The sequence below is a fragment of the Anarrhichthys ocellatus genome, unplaced genomic scaffold (assembly GCF_004355925.1).
Source record: "Anarrhichthys ocellatus isolate YVR2014 unplaced genomic scaffold, GSC_Weel_1.0 scaffold13, whole genome shotgun sequence".
Lineage (NCBI taxonomy): Eukaryota > Metazoa > Chordata > Actinopteri > Perciformes > Anarhichadidae > Anarrhichthys > Anarrhichthys ocellatus.
Window position 1 is genome coordinate 7,261,419 of NW_022280043.1, and position 22,306 is coordinate 7,283,724.

The 22,306-nt window shown below is 43.1% G+C and overlaps 2 protein-coding genes across 6 annotated transcripts in view; one reads left to right on the forward strand and one right to left on the reverse strand.

The window, feature by feature from the left end:
- LOC116386635 (polycomb protein SCMH1) overlaps window positions 1–22,306 on the reverse strand; it is a 33,215-nt gene that overhangs the window by 3,963 nt on the left and 6,946 nt on the right. For 3 of the 5 annotated variants that reach the window (XM_031853033.1, XM_031853034.1, XM_031853032.1), the window contains 9 exons: window positions 20,243–20,487; window positions 19,507–19,701; window positions 18,996–19,122; window positions 18,530–18,730; window positions 18,018–18,188; window positions 16,938–17,060; window positions 15,142–15,273; window positions 13,796–13,929; window positions 11,329–13,583 (listed from right to left, as the gene is read on the reverse strand). In XM_031853033.1, coding sequence (XP_031708893.1) covers window positions 13,464–13,583; window positions 13,796–13,929; window positions 15,142–15,273; window positions 16,938–17,060; window positions 18,018–18,188; window positions 18,530–18,730; window positions 18,996–19,122; window positions 19,507–19,701; window positions 20,243–20,487 — 1,448 coding nt within the window. In that variant the 3' untranslated portion in view covers window positions 11,329–13,463. Of the gene's footprint in view, window positions 1–11,328; window positions 13,584–13,795; window positions 13,930–14,244; window positions 15,274–16,937; window positions 17,061–18,017; window positions 18,189–18,529; window positions 18,731–18,995; window positions 19,123–19,506; window positions 19,702–20,242; window positions 20,488–22,306 lie in introns of those variants that run through there. The other 2 variants (XR_004212973.1, XM_031853035.1) reach the window with 2 other exon arrangements.
- Window positions 3,304–7,592, forward strand: cited4b (Cbp/p300-interacting transactivator, with Glu/Asp-rich carboxy-terminal domain, 4b). The gene is made up of 2 exons (XM_031853036.1): window positions 3,304–3,508; window positions 4,429–7,592. Exon 2 carries the CDS (start codon window positions 4,438–4,440, stop codon window positions 5,248–5,250), a length of 813 nt encoding a protein of 270 aa, XP_031708896.1. The 5' UTR covers window positions 3,304–3,508; window positions 4,429–4,437; the 3' UTR covers window positions 5,251–7,592.

The following is a 22,306-nucleotide window of genomic DNA, read 5'->3' on the forward strand; positions in this document are numbered from 1 at the left end:
TCACTCCCACTTGTGGCCCAGGTCCATGAGTGGCAGTTACCAGGTTTCTCCCCCTCCCTCCCTTCCAAAGTCTCTCACCCACTTCTCTACCAAAGCCTGTTTGAGTCAGACCCTCCCCCGTTAGCCTTGACTCAGGCTTATTGCTCCCTCTCAGCTGCTCGGCTGAACAGTGACTGTTGATTGGTGGTTGAGGCGGAGAAGGAAGCCTTGGGAGTATTTATAGAGACTCTCTCATTTACCAGAACAATAACAACCCTCCCCCACACTGAGACAAGCAAACTGACTTTTGGTTTCACATCTCTGGGGAAATGTGCATACTAGGACACACTTTGTCCTGTTGAATAAGGTGACCGTCGATTCATATTGATGTTGTGAAAGCAATTCTAACAGAACAGGTTGAAAGTGACTCATAGGTCATTCATGTCTTGAGTTTAAAAATGTAGAGAGCAAACTTCTGGGATGTTTTGAAAAACATGCTATCCATTTACATTTTATGTTTCTAGTGTTAAGGTAATCATGGCAGCGTGGTTGATTTTTACAATTAGAAGCAGCAGAACGCATAGTTTAAAGTATTTAGAATTAAATGTCCTGCTGGAGCATTAAACACACTAAAACACACAGGTATTCAAAGCACATACAGTGAGTATTTGTTTTATCTGAGATGAGCAAACACCTTGTATATCAGGAATGTTAATACTGATGCAGGCAAAACTATCTTAAGAACACGGCAGGACTTCCTGACTACTCAGCCATATGGCTCCACCTCTAAACTCACATGTCTGTACCAGCCATAAGGCTCTGAACATTGCTAACATTGCCAGTAAATACCGGCAGATACAGTGTTGGGAGGATTAGTCAGGTAGGTAGGACTGAGACAGCTGATCTTAGTTGATGGGGACAGAGATAAAAGATGACTTGGGTGATCAGTCCAATGTCCACTGGCAGATGATTAGAGTAGCTCATAGAGCTGCCTCTCAGCTTGTCCGTCTACTTGTCTGTAGACACAGGATAAGCCATTCATCACAGCCTGGAGAACATAGAAAATGCTGTTACTGCAGAGTTCAGCGATTGGCCCGGGTTCAAATTTAGCAATACTATCATAAGCACACTGGCTGGTTTTAGGTGTTAAGTTTCTATAAGCTTCTCCTCCACCAACTCACAGAACCAAGGATAACGCTGTCAGTCAATGCACTTTCACTCCACTACACTCCAGTGAGCGCCTTTGCGCCAGGGGGGGCTCTCCACACACTCCAAGACCCTGTTGAGGAGCAATACACATCGGCCTCTACATCTCTACAGACTGTTGGCTCCCTTGAATTCCGACGTAGACGGCCTGAAAGTGGCAGCGAGATGTTATGAGATCTCCATGGCCAACTTCATAACACCTAGAACGGTTGCTGGAGTTGGTGCAGTCCACAGTGGGAATTACATGCAGAGAGCCTGGGCAGATGATGCACAGACAGAGTGGGCCGAGTTCTACGCAGTGTTCCGACATGGAAGTTATTAGCTACATGTCACTAAAGTAGAGTCAACGAGGAATGCTGAGGCCTTTCATATAGGGGGAGCTCATCATAGGTTGGAAAAACTCATACTGATTTGCTGAGAACACAAATAGGTGAAGCTGAACTACTAATTCTTTAGACCCTATTTAGAGAGTGAAACCTGTGTGAAATCAACCGATCCTGCAACTGCAGCATTTGTATTGCATGTTTTACAGTGTGGCACAGGGGCGTGTCCAAGCTGGGAATGGAAGTAACACTTCCAGCCTATTGCTCCTATAAACACAGTCACATGAACTCTCCCTCTCTCTTGCTCTTCATCCTTGGAATAAAAACACATGCGCACACAAAAGCATAAAAGTCAATGAATGGCTCAAGGCAAGGTGTGTGGAGGCTCCGCTCCAAATTACAGACCATAGTTAGAGATGTGAAACATATAGAGAAAAGCAGCCTATAAGGGGCCGCAGTATACTCCATCTAATTACAACAACGCAAGTCTGTTCAATGGATATATAATTACAAAATGCATATCTTCCACTACGATCATGGCTGATTGCAATTTCATGCAAATATCTTGGATTTTAAACAGACGCAGTGATGTGATTGGTGAGCTCCAGAAGGTTTGGACACATTGCCTACGCTCTCTAATGCAAATGACACCATTAGGAGCTTTTGGCCCTGGGATAAAAATAAAGAGTGTTTTGATGCATTTTAAAATACGTGTTTGTCATATTGTCACAGACTGCAGTGACCTTGTACAGAAGACACGCTCCACTGAAAGAGTGCTCGTCACAGAAACTTATGTTGATTGTGTGTGTTTTTCTTCAGACTAACTGGCTGGGTGAGTTTCTCAGATAGCACCCACACCTGGGAGTGGCTTATTAACACTAGCTTAAAGTGTCTGGACAATATCAAACAATGACAAATGTCTGCCAGTGGTTGTCCATTTATAGTTGAATTCCCAGGACAATGGATTGGCTTGCTCTCCCAAAGTGGTTCCATTCATTTGCAATTGCAGGCAAGAGGTCGTTGTCCTGAAGTGGGCAATCAAGAGACGCGTGCATCTGCAGAGTGGAGGTACACACACACACAAACACACACACACACACAGAAACATACTGACACTCCTGAATCCACAGTCCATACACGTAAACCAGGCGAACACACATCCATGCACAGCAGTGGTTACACTGCCGCTGCAGTTAGTGTGGCCTAGAATAGCACACGGGCTACATCCCCCTCTGCCTCACTGAGGCGGACACACAGCAGACTGGTGGGTCACATGGACAAACAGTTATCTGGGAGATGAAGTGCACATGCACATACCGGGGCAACACTCTTGCGGTGCACGCACATAGGCCAAATAGATGAGTAGGTGCAGACAAGGTGGGGAACACGGAATTCTACACTAATGCTGTATGACACAGACTGGCAGATATGAACATGCATGCTGACTCCTACTTACATGCACAAGAAAACAGAAATATCAAAAATATTTCTATCTATATCTATCTATCTATCTATCTATAAAGGAAATCTGAAATTAGTAAAAGTTGTGTTTTTATAACAGCAGCAGTTAGCCTACTTTGGAAGACAAACATGATGTCCAAATATTCTTTCAAAAAGAAACAGCGGGGAGGGGGGTATTTAAATTGGCTACTGTGTCACAGCTCTCCAACAGCCCCTTTTTTTCTACGCCCATGCACAATTATATTAAGTAGGGCCAATAGGAACAAAGAAGAGGCAGGACCGAGGCTCCACCTCTCTCCGACTGCCTTCCTCTGAGCTTTTTAGATGTACATAATCCCTGAGTTGACCCAGAAAATAGGCAGTCGTTTCAAGATCTGATGCGGCAGTCTTTGTGCACACCGTCCCCGCTTGAGCATGAAGCGTAACCCTGTGGAATAGATACTGTAATTCGGAGGAGTGTTGCCTTGCAGAGGAAAACTGTTTAAATAAACGGAGCCAAAGCAAAGTCGCGCAACTTTGTGAAAACGTAGCGGATACGGGTAAGTGTTTTCCCTCGGATATATTTGTGAGAGACATTGGGTTTTTTTTTGGTCTGTGGTGGTCTCCGGGGGCTGCTGCTCTATTGTTTGCATTCCCTTGTTTCAAACTCGAGATCTAACAAAATGGATAATATTAGGCTACAGTGTTCTTGTATACAAACGTTGAAACAAATCGGCACAAAGTGATCGGAGAAAACCCGGAGCCTTTGTTGGATTTGATGCCCTGTTAGAAATGTGGTGATTCAGCTGTTGGGGAAGATGTTGCATGATGTCAGTGTTCTTTGTTGCAACCTTACGTGCGTAAAATGTAACAAGATTGTTTCGGCCTCAGCTAACGTGCAACATTTAATGGGATTGAAGCAATGCACTATGCGATGCACGCATTTTCCTCCGTTTTGTCGATCCCGTCGTGCATGAAATCTACGGCTGAAAAAAAAAAAAAATAATCCCAAACATTGCAGGTTAACCTGTAATTCCGACCTGGGCGTTCATGCCTTGGCACAAAGAGGGGAGGTTTTAGGAAGACCCCCAACATTTCAGGGGTCGCCAATAGGCAAAACAACCGTGCGGATATTTTTTTGGTCCGGAAGCGTTTCGGTGGGTTAACTGTGACGTTACGAGGGGAAAATGTATCTTTGTTTCTTTTGAATGAAGGTGAATTGTGCGATCACTCTAAGAGAAGTCAATTGGGTATGAAATTGGTTTGACCCACAGCTATGTACTGCACATCTCACACATGGTACCATTAACACAATTATTGTGTGTCTTGGTCAGTGACACGGGTTAAAAATGGACAGCGCCATAGGCTCATGTCAGACTCTTGATTCCAGCTGCACCTCCCTTTTTAAATGTTTTTACTGCCTCCAAACATCACGTCTGACCCGTGCAATGATCTAACAGTGTCTCCTCTCTGTTCATAGACAGGAGGCATGGCAGACCATCTGATGATGCCCATGAATCACAGCTCAGCGGGCGCCAGTCTCCACGGTTACAGAATGGGCATGAATGGCGGCCTGCAGGCAGGTCACCAGCAGCATGCCAACCAGCAGGGCATGCGGGTGCTGCCCAATGGCCAGATGATGCACTACGGTGGTGCCCAGGCCAACATGGAGACTGCCATGAGGCAGCGGCAGGGCATGGTGGGCGGACCCATGAATGGACAACTGAGCGGGGCCCAGATGGGGCACCACCAGATGACCTCTGGTAACATGATGTATAATGGCCAGCCCCAGCAGCAACAGCATCACCCTCAGCAGCAGCATCACATGCATCCACAACAACAACAGCAGCAGCAGCACCAACAACAACAACAACAACAACAGCAGCACCAGCAACAAGCCCAGCACCCGCAGCAGCAACCACAACAACAACAACAACAACAACAGTTCATGAACGGAGGGTTAACGTCCCAGCAGCTCATGGCCAGCATGCAGCTGCAAAAACTCAACACCCAGTACCACGGACACCCACTGGGACCTATGGGTGGGAACCACATGGGGCCCACGACCCAGTACCGCATGAACCCGGCCCAGCTGGCTAACATGCAGCACATGGCCGGACCAGCCCTGGCCCTGAACGGCATGGACGCGGATATGATTGACGAGGAAGTTCTGACCTCGCTGGTCATGGAGCTGGGCTTGGATCGGGTCCAGGAGCTGCCTGAACTCTTCCTGGGCCAGAATGAGTTTGACTTCATCTCAGACTTTGTCAGCAAACAGCAGCCCAGCACCGTTAGTTGCTGAGAGGACCTGATTTTCAAAAGGGGCACAAATGGAGACAGGAGAGAGAGAATTGTCCAGGGTGGATGAAAAAGTGCTCATCTCTTCACTTTTTATTTAGTGAGCACATCCCTGTACAACTACGCCCAGTTGCGGCACAGGATGTACAGAAGAGAACTCTGGATATTCACAGGGAACACACAGTGCTCGAGTCTCACATGTGCGAGTGGCCTGAGGGTGGATGGATTCAAGGCAGAGTTCCACCGCTCCCATTTCCTGGACATGAATGTAATGAAGAAATGCAGAAATTCTTAAAAAGCCACTCTGAACAATGCTATGACACTGTGTAGCCTCCGAGCCTGGACTCTATGACAGTTTACCAGTAAAAAGGTGTATTTATTTATTCCTATCTGAGAAAACTGATATAAAGAACAACCACCATCTCCATTTTGGGAACCAAGTGGTTTTAACAATTCTTTTTTTCTGAGAGTAGGATGGGGGAGACATTTTAAATTAAGTTCTCTTGATGATTTGTTTCCCCCATTCTATTTGCCCAGTATTTAAATAAGCTCGGGTGACACGGTCATCGAAAAAAGAGCCTGTATTTTCTATCATAAGTCACACCCGATAGAAGATCAATGTTATCTCATTTGAATGGGGGGCCTCATCCAGATTTTAAAAAATGGTTCACTTTTGGTAAAGTGTTGCCTTTTTTAGATGTAATGTTCTCAAAAAAAAAAAATCTACTGCTTTTACTGTATGAAGCTGTATAACTCCAACATGTCCACACTGTTGTGTTCTATTGGAGGTGTAGAACCGCCTTAATCGCGCAGATTCTTATTTATTGGTTGTTTATATTGTCCCCTTTTTTGTGGTCAAGATGGGGGGGGGGGGGATGGTCTGTGAAGGGGGTTTTGAGGATCAATAAAGATGGCCTGGATAGAAATGTGGCCTGCTTTTCCATTCATTGCACAGTTCTTCCCCTAGGCAGTGGAGAGCTAGCTAAGTGCTTAAGTTAACCTGTGGGTGAAGGGAAACCTCAGTTTCTTTCCAGTCTGGGATAGAAATGTTCAAACGGATAGGATATTTATGCTTTCATGGGGAATATACTCTACTCCCATTGCTCCTGGGTAATTTGCTATTTTCATTGCTAATAAGGCTACTGAACATGAGTGACATACATAGACACTGACATGTTTCCCTGCTGGTTAGCTAAAGAACAGCGGTATTATATGTCAGTGTACATCTGTTATTGCATCTCTGGTAGCGGTAGCCAAACGTGATTTATCATTCAACATTTTATCTTGGTGCTTATCCAAGCCCAAATGCCATGCACTGACATAATAGGTGGTATACGTTTGCCATAATGGCAAGATATTCATTGAAAAGACTGGTGGGCTCACAAAACAGTATTTGAACAATATTGTTTTCGCTACAGCAACACAAACATTTGTTTCTTTTCTGTGTGTAAAGCGTAATGTGAGCATGTGTGTGGTTGGGAGAGGTGAAAATGACCAAAGAATGCTTACCGTGATGGGGGTTTAACTGACTTAAAGCTTGTAAGCCCTGCTGACTCAAAGACAGTGCAGCTCTCGGGTCAGAGAAACCAACTCCTGGCTCTAAATAATAACAAATGACTTATGCAAAGTCAGAACAAGCCCCTCTCCAGTCTAAGCCACAGCCAGTTGGAGGGGTAAAACAATTTTCCCCATATAATTACATTCATTATGAAACGGGGGGTAAAGGGATTCTCTGCGGTGGGTGAGTTTGTTGGATCGTCATGTGCCTGCGGGCTATGAAAACGCTTGATTGAGGTCATGTTGGGAATGTCATTGCCGCATCTAGCTTTTCACATTGTCAACAAATGCGTCTTTAGTGAGTAACGAGGGGGAATGAGAACACTGTTGTTTGTAACCAGGAATAGTGTTCAATGATTGCTCAATTTTTGAGTCAACTCTGCTCTTAAAGCAGCCTCGTATACTCTCATTTGTCCATTTGTGTTTCGAGGCTGATGTGCTAAATTTGAAACACCGTATCATGGATGATCCAAACTGAAATATCCTGGCCTCAATGCGGGCTTGTTTCAAGTAACAGAGACTAGCTTAAGGGTGTGTGTGTGTATTTTCTTGGCTTTGCACTGTCAAGAGAATGGCTCACAAGTAGGCCAACAGCCTTGGCACAGTGCTTAGTAACGGTTGCAGGTCCCTTGCCCAGTGCCAATCTGGTGAGATGGTCTTCTGGTGTGTGTGGCACATGGGGCGTGTTGGCACACTGTCAGATCTCTGTCGCCTCATATATCTCATAATTGTATGCTGCACTGTGAGCTCCTTGTTTAGCCCCAATTAAATGCAGAGGTTGTGTTTCTTGATTGTGACTCCATGGACGAGTGGTTAACTCCGCTAAACAGCCCTGTTTGCTCTCCCCAATCCCTTGTTATGACTGCCGCCTGCCTGACAGGGGCCGGTCTAGACACACGCTAAGCAGGGTGGGACACTCGGAGATGTTTACGGTTACTTCTCTTCTTCTTACTCTCTCGTTTTCAGCACACCCACAGCAACCGCTCAATATAACAGTGTGTCTTCCTGTGGCAGCTTGCTGTTTTTCTCAATATAAGTCAGAGACCAAAAACCACATTCTGATAGAGAGGCAGACAGGCAAAGTGAAACAGTCAAGACATGAGAGGGGGGGTGAGACAGAATGTAAGGATCTCTCTTGTTCACATTTAGCAATTAGGTGGAGTTTTTTTTAGGCCTCAGGGATTTCTTAACTGGGTTTTCCCACTGCCATTTTATGATTCCATTTAAAACCCTTCAATACACATCACGCAAGGTATGTTAAATGTAATCCAGATAACATTCCTCTCTTCTGCCATATAAACTGTATATGTCTATGCATTGAGCACTGTCTAGATTTCCTTTTCCAGGCTTTGGTCCAGCTGGTGCCAAGCCTGGACTGGTGGTAATCTCAGGCCCTAGCGCCAATGATGGATAGGTGGTCATTTGCTGTTGTCACGCATGGCCAGGACTTCACATGCGCACACAGACACACTATCACAGCATCAGCACACAACCTGATCAAACGGGCTAACTGTGATACATCAGTATCGGTGTGGAGTCAGGGGGAAGATAATGGATTTTTTTTTTGTGTCATATCTGGTCATTGTGACCCTTACACCTACAGTGTTTTTGGTAGATCATGGTGGATCCCATGATGGGAAAGTACATCCAGAAATTAGTACTTAATAAAGATGTACTGGAAACTTGCAATTTCTAAACAGTGTGACTAAACTGAGCGTTTTTTATTGGAGAGCTAATTCTGAGATTTAACAAAGGAGTCACACCAAGAATACCCAAGTGTGAATTACTGTAAAGGAAAGAGTGAAATACGCAGTGAAAGTGAGACACAAAGTGAGAAGACACCTTAAGTTATTTATTGTTTCTCTCTCTGTGTGAATATTATGTAAAGAGAGCACATGTTTGAACTTGTCTGCTTTAACAAGACAGTTTGAAGGTTTTTGGCATGTTTTATCATATGCTTGTGTGTGTGTGGCTGTCTATAGTGGTGTATGACTGTGTGTGTGTGTGTGCTGGCAGGGGTAAATAAACAGCAGATCCCTCAGGGCACAGTTCATTCAGTTGACTTCACATGTTGCTTAAGCCAAACTTCCTGATTTTCTAGCTGAACAGTCACCTTGCATCTTCACCTGACATGCTGCTACTCTTCCTTCCCCTTGCTTCCACTTCCCAGAGTAAAAAAAAACACGAACATATAACAGATCTTTCAATACAACAGGCTCTGGAAAACATCAGTTGTTGCACTGTTGGATTCTGCTCCTGGGCATTTTAGTAAAGCTCAGCATCTTCTAAGTAACAAAACCTTTCCTCTTTCTCACAGGAGGGGAAAAGCAACATAAACACATCGCACTCTCTTTCCCAGGACCACACGGTTTAGCTGTGTCTCAGTAATTGTTTTGTTTTCCACATGTATCCTGCTGAGGAGGCCTTTAAATGCAGCCGCGTACCTTGTGAATGCAGCCTCCAAAGGTAAGTTGCTGATTTTGGCATGTCAGGGCAGGTGACACAGAGGTTGCCTAGTGACTAGTAACTCCTCCTCTGACCCCCCTCCCTCCCCAAATCTGGGGTTGCATGGTTTGCCAGCTCTTTGAAGTAGAAAGGGGGGAGGTGGGGGGGGGGTAAATAATTTATGTTCCTGCACACAGCTGACATCTCTCCGTCGAGCCGGCTCAAACACACCAAGGTGTCCCAACAATGTCTAACGGTGGTAAATATTTAAGTGTGTGATTTACACGGTTGAATCGAACTGAGCGGGGCAGCGTTTTTGCAACAGTTGTGCAAAATGTTGGTTTCTTATTCGTTAGTTTTTATAAGTGCAGGGATTACCAGGTTGAAAGGGTTTTTATTATGTAATTCAAACCGATTCTGCCATAGAAATAAGCTTAAATTACCTCTCAAACTCCTTTATTGTTTTGCAGTTTGTGTCAAAACCTGCCACGCCGATTATTAGGAGATAAACATTTAACAGCAACCCCTGTGCAATGTAATACAATCCAAATCTATAGCAAGTATTCCCCATCTGTCGCTTAAAATATTACATTTTTGTTGACAGTGCGTCAGCAAGATATTATTACTGTACAATATAATGGAGAGGTGAATCTGACACTCAAAGATTGAACATTATGAGCTTCACATACTTTGTTGGAAGGCTTTTTCAGAAGTTCATATTATTGTGTTCACCTCCTGTACTGGCGATTTTATTGGACTCCGGCTCGTTTTATGTGAGCAAGGAAATGATGTGGGCCTGCCCGGGAGAGTTACAGGTTGGTAGGTTAGAATGGAGGGAAACAGTATTAGCACAGGCTATGTTCTGTACACAGTGTCTTTGTGAACAGGGCTTTAAGCCTGCGTGCTAATCTGGTGACAGTGGCAAGCACACGCTACAAGAGACAGAGTAACAGGCTATAGGCTGGGGGTGGAATTAATACAAGAGATCAGTTCTTGTGAGGCTGTGTGTTATCCTGCTGTTAAAATCTCCTTAGTGTAATATCAATGTGTAAATGCTAACATATGCATGTCTTTCTTATCCACCTGTGTATTTGTTGTATTTCTGTGAGTGTTTGTGTGAGATCCATGCTATTATTTATTTTCTAACTCCCGGGTGGATAAAACCCACGCTGCCGTGTGACCAACATTTTCCTTGTAGGAAAATCCCGACATTAGCCGGCCCACACCATCTGTAGGCACGAGGCTGATAAAGTTGGGATGAGGGCTGTCAAGACAACATTCAGATATTATCTCCAAATCAAAAGTCACCGGGGACAAGCAAGCCAGCGGCCTCATCTGGAAAAAGCTATGAAATCAGATTTTTGCAAAAAATCGTCGCTAGAGACTGCGGTCTGTGTCATGTAAAGCAAACATCACTTTGTGTTTAAAATAAAAAGGCTTTGGGTTCCTCTGACGTGTGATCACATTTTCCATCCCTCACTATGTGGTGCCAAAACCCTCAGAAGTTTTGTTCTACTGACCAAAAACTGACCAACTGTAATAGAACATTTGTAATAATATATATATATATATATTAAATAAGAGGAAACATGATTCAAAGATTAGCCTGACAATTTCAAAGTCAAGTATACTTAACTGAGGCCAGAGCACCTCGAAGGCATGCTGGGGATTCTGGTATCCGCCAGAGAGAAAGTGAACACTGAGCACTTTATTTTTTTGTATTGTTTCTGTCTTAACTGTGCCCGCAGAGTGCAGCATGCCAGGCTGGTTCTGCAGAGAATACGGTATTTCCATGCCATAACAAAAGAGCTTAGAAAGTCATTTTTTTTCTCACAGTTATGACTGATCTGTAAGCCTGCAAAACTTCCTTTCACACATACTGAAACTGGCTATACGGTGTATGACTCTGGGGCACTGCACAGCATTGTTGGTAAATATCAGCAGCAGAATTTCCCCAAAATGAGCTAATACCACCGTATGTCATAACAATAAAGATAATCTATCTTGCTTGCAGAGAACCCAGCCAGTCATATTGAATATTCACCTCGAAATTTAAAAGAACTCAGTCTGCTGCCCAACCAGCAACACAGGAATGGTGCCTGATGGTTGGTTGTTAAAGTAAGAACTTCACAACCTTCATAAGCACAATATGCAGCACAAGGAGCTGTTACCTCTATAAATAGCACTGGCTTCATGCACAACAATTTGGCTACTATTACACACCAACAAGCACAGGCATCAGCCACGAGCTCTGAGCTTGTCACATGTGCCTGAGCGTAACACACAAACACAGCACGGATTGTGAGTATGTGTCATATGCTCTCACACACAGAGAAATGCATTCATACTCATCCATGTCAGTTAGAATCAGTGGGTTCGGTCACTGTTTTCAGCCGTACGTGATGTTTTCCTGTTTTCACTCGGAGGATGTGGTTAGATTTTCTGTCTTGTGCCAAGTTGCTTCAGTAGACACAAGTCATTTTTCGCCCACAGGCCTAATAGTGCACTGATGTACTGACAGAAACAATGACAGCGACGTTTACCAGAAACGGCATTAATAATGGGTTGACACAAGCATAAATTAGGGGTTTTTTATATAATGGAAAATACATGAAATACCTGCAGAGCAATACTGAGAACGAAGCAACAAAATAACCATATGAAGAAATCTTTACGTGATGTAAAAATATCAGAGATTATCATGCAGTCTACCAGATGGAGATATGACCACCCATGGGAGTGAATGTTAGTGAGTCCCAAGGAGATACAGCAAGGGGACATTACTGCAGATAAGGCAGTACTGCCCCCTGTTGCTGAACTACTGTAACTACACAATGTATTGTTCAAAATAAAATTATAAATAATGAAAAAGAAAAAGTTAGTCTTAAAATGTCAGACTCGTCAAACCTACATTTGTATGTGGCGTGTAATAAGTTTATATCAAAAGGTCGGGCAATTAAAAGGGACAAAAATATTGTGCTAATTAAAAGAGAACAAAATGAATGTGTGTAAATGAGTTTAAACAAGATGTAATCAGAAAGTGTGGCTTTAAAGGTTGACACTGCAGAACAAATAGCACAGAAAATATAAACCAACACTTGACTCATTATATATTTATTGATCAATGTTAAGTATGATAGGGCTCTCCATGTAGGAACTCTAATAATATAGTATAAAAATTAAAAAAGTACAAATAACAAAGACAAGACAAGGCAATGTTAACAACATCCAGAATAAGAATAAAGAAACAGATTTCCTCATGGCAGTATTTTCAGAATAAAGTGTTTTCTTTTTCTTTCATAAAACTAGGGATGCATCGATCCAACTTTTTCAGTCCCGATACCAACAGCCTGGGCGTTGGGTATCTGCAGACACCAAGTACCGATCCAATACCAGTGATCATTTATAAGCTGTATGCCTCAATGTGTGGAAGTGACTGGGATCATTTTTTGTAAGGCAACATCAGGCTTAAACATTACTTCCAAACTTTGTAAAACGAAATAATAACAAATAAATACAGAAGACATAAATGTACAGAATTGTTATTGAAATAATGGTATCCAATAATAGATCCGCATATTGTCACCGATACCTGATCCAGCTATTTGAGCCAGTATCGGACCGGTATCAGTATCGCTGCATCCCTACATAAAACGTGTTTTTCCTTTCCCATAATTAATATTGTTGTAGTTGCAAAACCATGCCTCAAACTGAGACGTTAACCAGAGGCATCCCAAGTATTGGGATGAATGTAGTCTTTTCTTCTCTTGCTTTAGGGATCCTGAAGCATATCCCACACAAACCGTTGAAAAAGGCAAAAATACTAGTCCATAAAGTAGAAAATATGAAATGTACAGAATAAATGTATCATAATAAAAGCAGGCCAAAAAAAAGCCTTTTACAGTTAAATTAGCCACGTATGACTCTTCAAGTTATACTGAAATGTAAAACAGATGAAGGACAAGTGGGTCATCCTACGTATCCCATGCTGCCTTAGGGCTGGATTGTGCTACACAAAATAAACAGTCCTCATTGGATGAGGTCAGGACAAAGGGTATGTAATACCAGATATGGTGGTCTGATGGAAATTGCTACATGTAAATGGTCAGTACATGTACAATATGTAGTGCGTGATATACTGATCCTAGAACAGGATGATGGGGTTGGAGTTCAGTCCTTTGGAAGGCTGCTGCTGCTGCTGGCCGGCTGACGTCCTCAAGCCCGCTTGAGCTTGTCGATGTGGAAGGTGAGTTTGAGGGCGGGACCGAGCTTCAAGCCCATGTATTTCATCATCATGTCGCTACGCAGCAACAGGAGCGCTTTGCCGTCAATCTCCTGCAGCAGAGAGAGGGAGGGAAAATTGTAAGGACAGTTATTTAGCAAAGCTGTCCACCAAGTTAAGTTGTGCAAATGTACGGAACAAAAATCAATCTAGTGTGGTCTAAAAAGTGTATTTGTACTATACATTACAGATACTTAAGTTTATATTTTCTAATGCAACATTTTTATCATTTTAAGCATCTCCTCTTTTATGAGAGAATACACACATGTTTTCTGAACAGGTCCGCATGTGGTGCCAGCACTGGGTCGATATATCTGATATACTGCATGACATCCTCCACTGTCCACAGGTTGGGGTCCTGACCACTCTGTCTCAGGCTTTCCCGGAAACTGCCTGAGCCTGAAAGTGCAAAAGAGCAAACAAATCCATGAAGACAGTCATTAATGCATTAACTCACCAAACACTTTAATACACTTTAGCTTGCAATGCCCAAACACCATTAAGAAAAGTACAACAATTTAACTTAAACCTGTCAAATACACACCCTAAGTTATTCCATCTGTCAAGCTGTTGGAAAGCTTTAAATCTATAAGTGTTATTCATCTTGTAAAGACACAACTCTTGCAGCAAACACAATGCCACTATCTATTATTCACCTACTATGAGAAGTGACACAAATGTTCAAATGTATCATCATCAGTCAAGTCTACTTACAGTTGAGTCAATATGATTCTTCTGATTTTAAGGCGTTCGGCCCATCATTCATTTAAATGGGGCCCTTCCGGTGATGCAGCAGAGGGGCCATTGTGCTCCACCAAAAAAATAAAATGCAGGGTTCGTCATCCGGATTGTGGGCCAATTCAATATGAGCAAGCGCATATTGCTGGTTGATTCTTTTGCAACGTGAATGCTGTATTTCTTCAGTTTACCATGCAATCTTCACAATGAAAGATAAAATGATTGCTGCCATGAGCGTTGAAAACCTACGTCAGTTTATTTTAGTATTTTATTTTTGGTGTCTGACAAGCCTTCAAACTCTTCTTCCCAGCCCCTTGCATTGTTTATTATAAATACAGGGCTGTTCTTGGTCCGATCGTCCATTTAGGTGACCTGACACAACAGATGCTTTGTTACACAGAATTGGCTGAGAAGCCATCTTTGGAAACCGTTTGGAAAAGGGCAAACATTTTCAAAACATTCTTGGCAGGTGATTGGCTGAACAAGCTGTCAATCAAACTCTTGCCATCAAGAAAAGCCTTCAGTGCTGTTCTTTGCTCTGCTTAATGAAGACATATTTGATAAAACTGCAGCATCCACGCTAACCTCTTTAGTGGCCGCTGTTGTTGTTTGAATGACCGGCCATCTCTCTGTATTGTCACACACACCTGAACCACACCCATAGCTGCCCAAAGCTCCTCACAGGACGGCGATTGGTCCTGACAAAACACATTACTCGGAGCCTGACGAGATGGATTCTCGCATGATCTTGTGACATCGCGAGAATACATCCACTGTGCGAGGTCACACTTTAGGAGCATTACGAACGCTTCACTGAAATGTTGTGAAAACGAAGGCAGCGTCAACGTTTCCCGTTGCGGTGTCTGTTCCTACCTGTGGAGTTGTTATGATGCAGCAGCTTGGAGGGAGACCTCAGGCCGGGAGATTGTACCGTAGATTTTGGAGAGAGAGGGCTCTTCTTTAAGTGCTCTGATGCGACAACACTGTTCTCCACGAGGAACTCAGCTGGGGACAAATCACACAGAAGACTCACCAATGAGAGAAAATAAACACATCGACTGTTTCACCATGACATATAGAAAGAACTTAAACGCAATAAAGCAGTGGTGGGATGAGGACGCACCTATTTCTCCATACCTGCTATCTTGACCCTATTCCAGCTGACCTTTTCAAGACTACTTATAATACACTGTGCTGGCATTTCCCCAAACCCTTTTAAAGGCCCCAACTGTAAAACTACACATTAAAACTAACTTAAACGTCTCTCTTAATAAGTACCGCCTCATCTCAAATCTACCTTTCCTGAGCAAACTTTTAGAGAAATGTTTTATCAATTAAACAAACACCTTTGTGTACTCTTGAAAATGTACAATCTGGTTTCAGAGCTAACCACAGTACAGCCACAGCTCTCGTCTGGTTGAAATGATCTTAGATTAAATGCTGAAAGTGGAAATGTATCCGTCGCCATTCCTTAGGGCCGCCCTCAGACACTATTGACCAGTCTTTTACTCAGCCGTCTTTAGAAATTGGTTGTTCTCTCTGGAACAGTCCTGAGCTAGTTTCAATCATATATTACTGGAAGGAAATAGATAAAAGTCACATATCGGAAACAGCAATAATTGACTACGGTGCGGCCCAAAAGCAGTGTTTTAGGACCTTTGCTGTTCTCAATCTACATGCCGCCTCTGGGATCCATTATCCGTCAGCATGGCGTGAATTTAAGTGTTGTATTTAAATTTGAAAAAGGCCAACACTTTTTATTTCGGGCCAGTGAAACATATCAGCTACTTGCCTGAAGGACAAGTGCCTGCAAAAGTTAATGTCAAGCCCTGTGACTGTTTGTCTGCCATTAGTGAGAGGATGAGCAGACTGATTCCTCCTAGTTGGCCCAAAACATAAGACCGAATGGTAATTAACTCCCATCGTTTGTAAGAACCACTGCAATATGCAATAATTCATTACAAAATGCATTTCAGAATGGAGATAACATGTATAACATTTCATCTAGTTATTACATAATGCGTGGACACAATGTGACTTAATCAAATATTTCACAGCGATATGCTCGTAACCCTCAGAGAGTGTTATAGTGATTTGAGTGTGTGTTATGGCCTTCTGTTAAAGTGGAAGGCCCTTTTTAGGGGGATATTACCCTTTAACATAAATCTCTTCAAATATTACATTAACTTAATTAAAATCTAAGGAAATTGAAAGATGACTAAATGATTAAACTCCTGCCTCACAACTTAATGTGACTCACTCCTGAGCCAAGAGCTTCCTCTGTTTTACTACCTCTTTTATATGATTATATGTGGCTTTACTGGACAACTCAGAGCAGTCGATTACTAGCATTACATGTCCCACATAAAATGTGGTGGTGCAGCATTAGAGTTGAGAGCCACTGATTATATAAACAAATACTATACACACGAGTGGACGGCTTGTTTAATCAGTGAAATCCTTTTTTTAACCCACAAATAAAGAACAAAGAAAAGACAAGCATTTGAATAAAACTGAAATATACCAGCAAGCAGCAGCAAAGTCCCCCTGCAGCTAATGCATCGACAGCTTATGCTCCAATATAAAGGAGACATCCTTTATTACTGTTCTAATAGTGTAATTAAAGGATTATAAAAAAAACAATCACAACAATCCTCAAAGTAACATACCATCAGTGGAGTGCCGGGGGATTTTGGACAGTTTCTGAGGAAGTGCACTTTTGTAATCTTGGAGGAACCGCTTGGTGCCGAGGCCCGAGCCCGTCGTTAAGCTGTCACCAAAACCTCTTCTCTCTGAAAAAACCCCCCAGCACATATGAAGGAAGCAGCCAGATGTTACAGGTAGAGGTGAGAAAGCTAAATATAAGTGGACCTGACTGTATGTTATGTGGTTACATTCTTCTTTTGGTCAAAGAGGCTGAATGGCTAAAGAAAGAAAAAAAATGAAAAAAATACATATTTTTGTATTTTAAATACTACAGGACATATGGAAACATACAGTGAATTTAGTTTGCATCAGAGAATGCTTTGTCATGTATCACGTTTGACCTTAAATCCTTAATAAGTGACCGACTTTAGGAAAATACAACACATCAGCAAAAATACACACTGTAAACTCTACGAAATGGATTTGACAAATGATGAGGTAATCTACAACATTCACGACAAACAGTCATCATGGCATTGAACAGCATATTTCATGCAACTTCTTTTTACTCCACTCCAATAAAGCACCTTGTTGTCAGTACACTTTTACCGAATGGCTGTATAACTGGAAGCCAACAAAAAAGGTATTTCATGTCGGATTTATCTTCCCAGGAAATCCAAACTGTCGGCATGGCACAAGTTATTTGCCTTTTGTACAGCAGTGTAAAACATCCTGTGCAGATACTCAGGGGAGGCACATGGTGCACCTCCCTTGAGGATTTACAAGATTTGTTTTTCAGAAGGTTACTGCCAACATCTCCACATGAGTAAGGTAGAGAAGATTTTCTTATGCTGCTGGGAGTTTGTATCTTCCAAAGAACTCAAAAAATAAACAACACAGTAAAAAGACCACTTCTGGTGCAGAAGATCTACTTTTGGTTTCAAGCATTATATAAAATGCATTAAAACCGACTATTCGATTTGTGTCCATCAATAAGGAGAAAATTCTCTGTCTGTAAATCAAATATGGCATGTGCATTCACCAAATATTTCCACTATGTAGCAGTGCATGTGGAGTCACAGCAGGAGTACAGTAGCACCGACCTGTAGTGTATGTGTGAGTGTCGTAGTGCAGGCCTCCTCTGGCTATAGGCTGGCTGCCAAAAAGAGGATCGCAGTGAAGGTTGTGGCAGAGTTTTTCCAGGAAGCGGAGGACGTAGGTGACACTGCTGACTGTGGGCAGGGTCAGGGTGTGCTGCTGCTTGTCAAAGAAGGCTAGACAAGGAAAAGAGGGGCAAAGGACAGAGGATCAAATTCAGTTCGATATCGTGCACGGCCTTTTCTTTTACGTGGAAAACACGAGTAAAAGAAACGTGTTGTTGAGAGTGAGCTTTATACAAAAGCTATTTAGACCTCACATTTAATGTAACAATTATAACGGAAATGAATTCTCCATATGGTCTGGTAGTTCTTTCACAACAGCACTACATTCTGTTAATTTAACAAAGATGTGATGGCAACAAAAAGCAAAGAAACAAAGCAACAGCTTCGTGAGGACTTTCAACAGAGACAGGAGAGTCATATTTCTGTTTTTATGATGACGGTTTAATCCCCACCTGATATGACTTCGCCTCCTTGCCCAGACTTGAGGCAGGAGAAGACGGTGGCCTGGTTGTGGGCAGAGTCCACACAAGCCTGAACACACTGCTGAAGCACCGAGGAGGCCCGGCCAGGCCCAAAGTGGTCTGGGAGCTTCTGGACACGCCGCTGGTCCAAATGAGGTCCCACCTTGCCGTACTTATTTAGATACACACAAACTAGGGAGGGGAAAGCAACAAGCAGAGAAGTCAATACTGAAGGCTGCGTGACTTATTAGATGGTGAAATTGTTATTGTAATCAAATACAAGGGACCATTATGTCTATTTTAAATATTGTTTGCATGTATAAAATCCTCATTTGTCAGATTTTGTTGCCAACGCGACACAAAAGGCGTGTCTGACAGCGTGACAGATGAACTGAACATCCCAGACAGGTGAACCCATCAATCATAATGTGCACTATGTCCAGGTCTGTTTGTGTACCTGTGGGGGCCTGTAGTGCAGAATTGGGGATGGTGGCGTTGTCCATAGGCACGGTGCTGGTGTCGGGCTCTGGGGTGCTGCTGGTAGGAGACGTGGGGACTGGATTAGGTACCACGCGAGGTTTTCTCTGGATAGAAACACACGCATTCAGACATTTTCACTTTTCTATTGTTTTCTTTTTGTTGTTTTTTACCATCAGTACATATGTGACTCTTATATTGCTCTTTTATATTTGTATCCTTAAAACAAAGTGCCTCACTGTAAATGCAACATGAGTAAAAAAAACGAATATAACAAGCTCATCATTTTTTAACATTACGTAACAACTTGTTTAAGTGAAGAAGGTGAGCGCTGGACAGCACATAGAGCCGACTATTGAAATGATAAGTTATATATTAAGTGTTCTAAAAAATACACCCAATAAGTTCCCTCCTTGTGCAGCCAAATGCTATGATGTGATAACCTGTGGTTCAGTGATGCCTGCGTTAGTGTGTATGTACTGGAAGGCTACCTTGCTACCAGGCTTGGGCCCTCTTTTCTTTGGGATCTTGATAGGTTCTGCCGGAGTCTGGGCTTGCTGCACAGCTATGCTCTGTGCCCAGTTGGCAGGCAGTCTGCCCCTGGTTCGCCCCGGACCCGTCACTGGCCGCCCTGGACCCGCCATGGCGTCTTCCAGCCAGCCAGCTCGCTTCGCCCAGCCCAACTGCTGCAAACCAAGAGCAAAGGAGACAAAGAGTCAAGTGGCCGCAACGCCCGGTTATGAAAAGTGAAGCAAATGCAGAAGTGCCTTCAACTTGCATTCTTTCTAATAACCAGCAGAGGGTGAGTCCTCTGGTTGAAAAAAGAAGTCTGATTGTATGGAAGTCTATGAGAAAGTGACCCTTCTTCTCACTTGATTGTAAACACCACTCTGTGGTTCAACTTCAACATGGTTGGTTTCGTAAATTATCGTCCCATTTAAGGTGAAATAGACAGTAATATACAGTGTATGATTCAGTGCGTGGCTACCGGTCACTACCGTGGCGTTGTCTATCTTTTCGTCTTAAAAATGCATCCTTTATCACAGTGTTTGAGTTCATGAAAGTTAACATTTGTCACAGATATTGCAAAACCTGGGAAAATACAACCCAAACAATCTGCATGGCGAGACATTATTAAAGTATGTGTTTTGTAATTTGGTGAACTGATCCTGCAACTAAAGGCAATGGCGCGTCCCTGATGGTATCTCTAAACCACTTCATGCCTACCTTGCTGCCAGGCTTGGGCCCTCGTTTCTTGGGGATCTTGATGGGCTCCAGGCCTTTGCCCGGCTGGATGCTCTGTGGTCCCAACGCTGAGCCCTTCTGAGTCCAGAGCCCCGTCACCTTGGTTTTCCTGCGGCCTGGCTTCCGTCCTCTCTGACCTGGAGGTCTGCCCACGGTGGGCGTGGGGTGCATGGCTGGGCTCTCCACACTCCCGTCTGTCAACGGCCCAAGGCTCTTAGGCAGCACTACTGCATGGGCAAAGATGGACAGGTACGGCAAAAAAAAAAAAGGGAGTTAAGTAAAATGCTGTGGCATTAGAGCGAAAAAGAAGTAATTAAAAAGGTACAGCTCCAGGCTCCCCATATAAATCACAGAGAACATAGAAATGTAATCATGTTTAAACAGTCCGAGGAGTCATTAAAAAAAAAAAACTTGAGAGTATTAAATCCGAAATCTAGACTTTATTATGTGGTTCTGTGATGTGACTGACGGATGAAACCGATAATGGTACATTCTAAATCAACTACACCACAGATGCACCAACACACAGCAGAATGAGTTGTGTACCTGACTGCACACACATCCAAGAAGCCTTTACTCCGTTGGCTACAATGTCCCTGTTTAACTCTCTTTGCAGTCACACACACACACACACACACACACACACACACACACACACACACACACACACACACACACACACACACACACACACACAACAATGCTTTCTTTGCATGTGGCTCATCAGATATCAGCATTACTCACAGAGGCTATAAACACCTTCCTCAAATGCTGAACAACAAGTTTGGCACCACTTTCACTTCCACAATCTGTCGCATCTAACTTTTCAAAAGTTCAGTTATGTTCAATGCCGAACTAAATCCGGACCGCTCGTAAAACACCTGAGCTTGAGTTTCTCACAGCAGAGAAGGTCAAACATTCTCAGCAGCGAAACATTTCTCCTCCACTTGAACTTCCTTCCTCAGTTACAGATGACAGCACACTACACCTCTCAGACTGTGAAGAGTGCTTCACAGTCGGAGAGAAGAAAAGAGGGCGAGAGGTTACACCGAGAAGGTAGCATGCCCCGGGTTGCTTTAGAAGACTGCTCATTCTGTGTTTTCTTTAACGTGCCAGTGAACTCAAAGGGGTTTAGTCGGCATTTAAATAAGGTCACAGAACTCAGACTCTTTCTCTGATACATGATTTTCTCTTTATGGTATTCAGATGAAGGGAGAGGGCAATAATAGATGCTACAATTAATCATGATACACTGACTTCTCAGGTTTTGAGAATGGAATTTAGTTTGTTAGTCAAAGCACAAGAGAGTGATTTCTAAAAGCCTGAGCAAATACAGCTTAAACATCTACATGGCCAGAAAACACTACAAGTAAGCAAGAACGTATGTATCTCTATGGTGGGTATATATGGTGGACAACAGTTTATCAGTCCAGTATTGTGAAGTCAGACAAACAGGCATTACCAGCATAAACTGGGGATCCATGTCAACCAACAAACGATGAAGATGAAGCAGAGAAAAAGACTGAACTGAAAGATATCGGGTCAGAGGAGAAGGGGAAAAACAGAGCCGTTTAGAAGGAAAGAACAAAAGTAATCAGAGATGATTTTCTTTTAGTCTACCTTGAACTCCCTGCTGGCGAGAATAAAAAGAAGAAATGTGTGAACTCCTTATAAGCCTGAGGAGCAAGCCCTAATAAAGAAATAAGCCGCTGACAGCTGTGAGACGCTCTTAAAATGTAACTACCAAACTCCCACCCCATGAATGCACACCCTTCCTTTGATGACGGGAAACATTTCAGAAATCACATGAACATGTCAAAATCCCTTAGAGCTGGAACTATATTAAATACATTAAAAAAAATAACCAAGTAAGCCATGTACTTCATGGAAGCCAACACAGCTGGCAAAACCTCAAGAATGTGTGCGTGAAAAAACAACCACACTGAAGAAAGAACCACAGTATATCCAGGATATCAAGCCTCACATGCACCTGCAAGTCCACACACACACACACACACACACACACACACACACACACACACACAC